Here is a 6000-nt window from a genome sequence, read left to right as displayed (position 1 = left end):
TCCATGAGTTAACCTGAAATGACTAATATGGTTTTTAATTGAATAGTATCACCCAGCTGGTGAATCATTATTTATTAAAACTTGAAGGTGCTGTTGTGATGACCAGTGTGCCTTTGAATTTTAATGAACAGATTCACCTCTTGGTGATAATGTGCAATTTTATATACAAGCTCAAAATTTAAAGTATTATTGAGTCAAAAAAAAAAAAAAAAAAAAAAAAAAAATTTTTTTTTAAAAGGGCCTTATTGTTGAAAAACTCCTTTATGTTATGTTAAGATGCCACTTCAATGCAGATATTGCCAATTATATATTAAATATTCCAGAAACTGCAATCCACACATTTCTGGAGGTTCTATTTTAGCAATCTACATTTTTACTAACACACAGCATACAATGTATTTGAAAGACCATGCAATGCACAAGGTGCTTTATTAATGCACAATGTGGCGTTACATGTACAGTTAAGTAAAACAACCTGTGCAGTTGAAAGTAAAGGAAAAAAAAAAAAGAAAAATGTACATAGCTGTTTAAAGATCTAAGATGCACTGTTCATATAACTACATAAAATAAAACTACTGAGGTTAAATAAAACAATATCTTGAGCTATATAAACAATTATTCAAAGAAATTCCATACATGTACATAATAAAACATTAAAATATAAACTAATGGTCCTTTTTAACATCTTTCAACAAATTGCATACATATTACTCTTGTTTTGTATTTTTCTAATCTAATGGCACTCAGTGTTAAAAAGTTGGTCAAGAAATGTTATTAGTGATAAGCTCAGTTAATAATGAGAAACAATAAGTAATACAGTTCAAATTATATATAATTAGTAGGTAAAGCAAAACTAAGTGCAAGATTTTTTTTCCACAAGTAAGATATGTATAAAGTTCCTTATCCTAGAGACTTATAAAGGTGTTATGTGTAATTATATGATGGATTAGGAACCAACATTTTCTACAGCACTTCTAACGATGACTAAGGCTCAAGTGAAAAATTATCAACAACACTACTTTTTTTCCTGTTTTTTTTTTTTTACACATTTTATGTACACATTAACATGGTGGACACTTCAGCTTGACAAATTTCATTTCACTTTTTAACAGTAAAATATACACTTAGAGACAAAGGTTACATTGCACTTGCTGCTGTTTTACAAGGAAAACTTGAAATGCAGTTTTAACAAATATTATCATTTTCTGAGCAAAAAGTGGAATGGATATATTTCCTTAAGCAAGATATTAACATACATTGAACGTAATAAAAAAAAAATAATTCAAAGGAAAACAAATACAATGAAACTATCCTGTTATATATTACATACATCCTCCAATGAAATGGTAATTTTGGAGTCAGAAATTTTGTAAATGCTATGAACAAACTCCTTGAACTTCTGTAAATAACTGCTCGCTCCCTTTCATTCTACAATAATCCAGCCAGCACTCACTTTTACAAAATTACATCCATGATTAAAACAAGGAGCATTTTTAAAAAGCTATATAAACACATCCATTACTATACATTTTTCAGTTTGTTACTAATAATCAATTCAATTTTATTAAAAAGACTAGGTGTTTTGAAATTTGAATATCTGCAGCTACTTATTGAAAGTTACATAGCTTATCCATATAAATGCCAACAGTGCACAGTACATCACAGCACAGCCACTGTACTGCTATTGATAAATGCAAGGTAAGGTTATAAAGTTAACTAGCAAAAATAAGATTTGCAGTAGTCACACACCAGAGTACTCAAATATGGGGGCAAAACAATCTTAATTCTGGAACTAATGGTGTTGTGACCTGATGCACACAATATAATTTGGGAAAGCCATAAAAAAAAAAAAAAAGATAAAGAAAATTTACATTCCAGTTATGTATCATGCTTTCCAACAGCATGATGTAAATTAATGATATTCGTCTCACTGATCTTGTTTCCCGCAAACTCCACAAAAACAGTCTTGCTTTGTTCATCCAAACTTCTCTTGTACACTAAACAAAAAATAAAATAAAAATAAGAATTGAGATACTTAAGATTAATAAACAAACGTCAAATAACATTTTAATGTATTGCGAGAAGGACATTATGTGACTGTTTATCCGGAATACTGGGATAAAATACCCATTAGAAAAAGGATTCTCAACCTTTTACTTCTATTGAGCACACCATTCAGACAGTTCTGTACACATGGGAAGTATTCCCAAATTAAAATCACATATATCTTGCCTCTACTGGCATCTCAGCATGCATTCAAAAATATTTCAGTGGGCATCATGTTGAGAATGTTAGACTAGTATGTGTATATCAAAGTTCCCATAATTTTTATTATTTCCTGGCCTGATGTTCTATATAGAATCTGATGCTCAAATAAACAGATTCTCCAGAATCTGTCCTTATTATAGCAGAGTGGATAAATTGTTGTGAAAAGAAAGGCTTACTCAGATATAACACGGAACTTTCTATTTAGCTTGATGAATTCCACTCAAACAAGATTTCATATGGTTCAATGGGACAGTTAAGAGAATTATGGAGCACAGACATTAAACATATCCAGGATGTTTGATCTCAGATGCAGTTGGTCTAAGAATGGAACAGAATACTAAGTCATGTCAAAATAATGGAATATTAGTTTCATTTTTTTATTATTATTTTTATGAAAACCATCTAATGGTACTTGTTTTCCAAATAATGAGATGATGCAGGATTCCTATTATATAAACATAGCAAATAATCATCAAATAAATAACCCTTCATGCAGCAAAATATAAGATCTTATACTTGGTGAAAAAGCACTCCAAAATAACTTATACACTTAGTGGTGGTTGAATAAAAAACATTAGAGGAAAAAAAGAGATTTCAGAGTTATGATACAATCAGAAATGTTCTCTAAGCAATACAGACAGATAGTAAGAAAGAAGTCCCATGACAAATCTCTCCCATCCAATTATCGTCCCATTGCAATTACTTCTACTCTTTCTAAAGTAATGGAGAAATCAATTATCGCACTCTATGTGCGATAATTGATTTCTTGCCATATAGAGTGCGATTGATTTATTGCACTCTATATGGCAATTGCAAAGCCACACTTCGGATACCGTGTCCAAGCATTTTTTTATGAACACCCCACACAAGAGATATTAGAACCTATAGTACTTAGTACCATGCTTGGGTTGGAGGTTAAGAAGATGAAAGAAGATATTTCTTGACATTAACTTCTGTAGACTAATTTTCAGTAAATACGTATGAAAGAGGGTTGTTCTAGAAAATTGCAGCTGAATGAATAAACGAGGAAGATAAAAATTGGTTCTGCGAGTTTGAAGTTGGCCAGTACATGGATGTTGGCGGCACGTGTTCGGACTGTTTTGAAAGAGAGAGAGAGAGAGAGAGAGAGGGAATTATAGAAGCTAATTCAGAAGAACAGTACCCATGAAAGTATCTGTAGAAAAGGTATGCAACAGAAACAGAACATCTATGAGACAGCGAGTGGAGAGACTATTAGATGAGTCATTAATTAACCTAACTGCCCTCTTCTGAATGGAATCTAGAAGACTGAAAGAGGTTTTGCAGGCACCGCCCAGATGTCGGAACAATATTCCACGGTAGAGCAAATTTGCGATTTGTACAAAGTGAACAGCTTTTTGGAAGAAAAGTAATGCCAAGAACGAAAGAGAAAACCAAGTTTTTTAGATGCAGAGGAAGCAATATTTGTAATGTACTTGTGCCAAGAGAGATTAGAAGTCACGGTAATCCCCAAACGAGATATATCATTTTGCCTAGAAATTGGAGTGTCACCAAAGATTGGCATAGGAGCAGAATCCTTTTTGCAAGATATAAGACAAGACTGAGTTTCAGAAGGATTGAAATCAACTACGTTGTCTTTGCCCCACGGGAGAATTGCCACCTGCAGATTGGCATTTAAGGAATTGGAAGCGGATATTTGAGAAGTTGAAGCTAATTGAGCAGAGCAAGGTTTCTCAAAATGGAAAGTGGAATGCAATGTACTATCATCAGCAAAACTAAGGATAGGATTTCCAGTTAATGGAAGGTCATTAATATACAAGAGGAAAAGAGTGGGGGAAAGAACTGAACCTTGGAAGACACCAACATTAGTGGAGAAGTTAGAAGACAGAGCCATCTACCAACACCCTCAGTGAGTGATCAGAGAGAAAACTGGATAACCAATTACAAAAAACAGTTGGCAAACCATAAGATGGAATCTTGTTTAGAAGACCTTTATGCCAAACACAATCAAAAGCCTTTGAGATGTCAAGAGCAACCAAACTTGTTTCACCAAACTTTTTCATTGAATTTGTCCATAAATGACTAACATAAGCCAGAATATGACCAGTGGATCGACACTGACGGAATCCATACTGGCGATCATTGATCAGACGGAAGGTTTCTAGGAAGTTTAAGAGTTGGCGGTTAATTGATTTCTCCATTACTTTAGAAAGAGTAGAAGTAATTGCAATGGGACGATAATTGGATGGGAGAGATTTGTCACCCTTTTTAGGAACTGGCTGGATATGAGCAAATTTCCAAGCAGAAGGAAAAACACCTTTGGAATAAGAAAGTGAAAAAAGGCGGCAAAGAACAGGAGTAAGTTCAGGAGCACAGGTTTTTAGAATAAGTGGAGAAATACCATCAGGAGCTGGAGATTTATTTGCATCAAGATTTGTCAAAATCCTATTGACGGAAGACCACAGGAGGCATTGAATGGAGCGTGTTGGGAATGGTGGGAGGTGTTTTACCAAGATCATTAATACACGAGTTGGAAGAAAAATGAGATGCTAGCAGGTCAGCTTTATCTTTGGCTGAATTGACAACAGAACCATCCGGTTTTGACAGAGATGGGCAAAAGTTGTGGCCAATAGCTTTGGCAAGGGACCAGAATGCTCGGCTACCATTAGGGCAAGAAGCAGGTTTTCTACTCTTAGTCTGTTCGAAATCTAGTTTGGACTGATTAATAACTGCTTTACAATTGTTGCAAGCTTTGGTGTAGGCATAAAATGAAACTGAAGAATTGGAAACAAGCCAATTACGATATGCAGCGTTCTTCTCTTGAACAGCCTTGGCACATTTATTGGATAACCAAGGTTTAGATAAAGGATGAGAATTTGAAGTGAAGTGTGGAATAAAGGATTCCATCCCTACAAGGATAATTTCACTGACACGATCTGAGAAAACGTAGACATCAGAAGTTTTGGAACAGTAATTCGATAAAGGAAAAGAAATCTCGCAGGTCATCCCATTTTGCATTCTTGTAATGCCAAAAAATATGAGGTTGGGAATAGCAATGAGATGAAGGGTCCATTGAAGAAGAGACAATCAGCAAGTTGTGATCTGGGATGCCTAAAGGACCTCTCACTTCGACCGTGTACTTAGAAGGGTTGTTCAGGATCCTTATAGGTAAATGAACAATCCGTGCAAGGTCATTAGTAATTGCAAAAGACTCAGCATCTTGACCAGCTGGGTCGGTGTGACTAGAAAACCGAAGCCAGCTGGAGTTTTGATCATTAAAATCACCAAGGAAAATTACCCCACTGTTAGGAAAGTTGGACTGGAGAAAGTCAAAGAGCTCCAAGTGATTAGTGGAGTTGGGAGAATGGTAGAGGCAACAGATGAATTTTACACAATGAGGTAGAGAGAGATTTTAAGTCAGAGAAGATCAAAGAGAGTAGATTCCAAATTGCTAAGTCTCTGACAGGGAATATCGGAACGGACATATGCACAAGTTCCACCTTTGTGGCGAAAGGAATCATACAGCGAATAATTTGGGCAACTGAGATGAGCAGTAGTTGAATCAACTGATAACTGAGATTCTGTCAGAAAAAGTGCACTGGGTTTGGTAGACTGTAAATGGAAATGGATGTCGTTGAGATTAGAATTCAGACCACATATATTTGTGAAATGAACTAGGAAGTGTTTGGGAGGTTTAAATCTTTTCACAGATAAGCTTACTCTATTAGTTTGACAATTCATGGTGTATTCAAT

At 34.9% G+C, this 6000-nt stretch overlaps 1 protein-coding gene across 2 annotated transcripts in view; it reads right to left on the bottom strand.

Annotated features, from left to right (window-relative positions):
* Nucleotides 1–663: 663 nt before the first annotated feature.
* The window catches only part of LOC150091966 (integral membrane protein 2B), an 88531-nt gene continuing 83194 nt past the window's right edge, over nucleotides 664–6000 (bottom strand). Inside the window, exon 7 of one of the 2 annotated variants that reach the window (XM_090377597.1) lies at nucleotides 664–1997. In XM_090377597.1, the coding sequence (XP_090233723.1) occupies nucleotides 1879–1997 (119 nt within the window). In that variant the 3' untranslated portion in view covers nucleotides 664–1878. The remainder of the gene's footprint in view (nucleotides 1998–6000) is intronic. The other variant, XM_090377605.1, reaches the window with a different exon arrangement.

Source organism: Mastigoproctus giganteus, chromosome 1, assembly GCF_048544385.1.
Source record: "Mastigoproctus giganteus isolate SK-2022 chromosome 1, ASM4854438v1, whole genome shotgun sequence".
Classification (NCBI taxonomy): domain Eukaryota; kingdom Metazoa; phylum Arthropoda; class Arachnida; order Uropygi; family Thelyphonidae; genus Mastigoproctus; species Mastigoproctus giganteus.
Note: the sequence above shows the minus strand (reverse complement) of the source record. Positions and strands in the feature narration are given on the sequence as shown.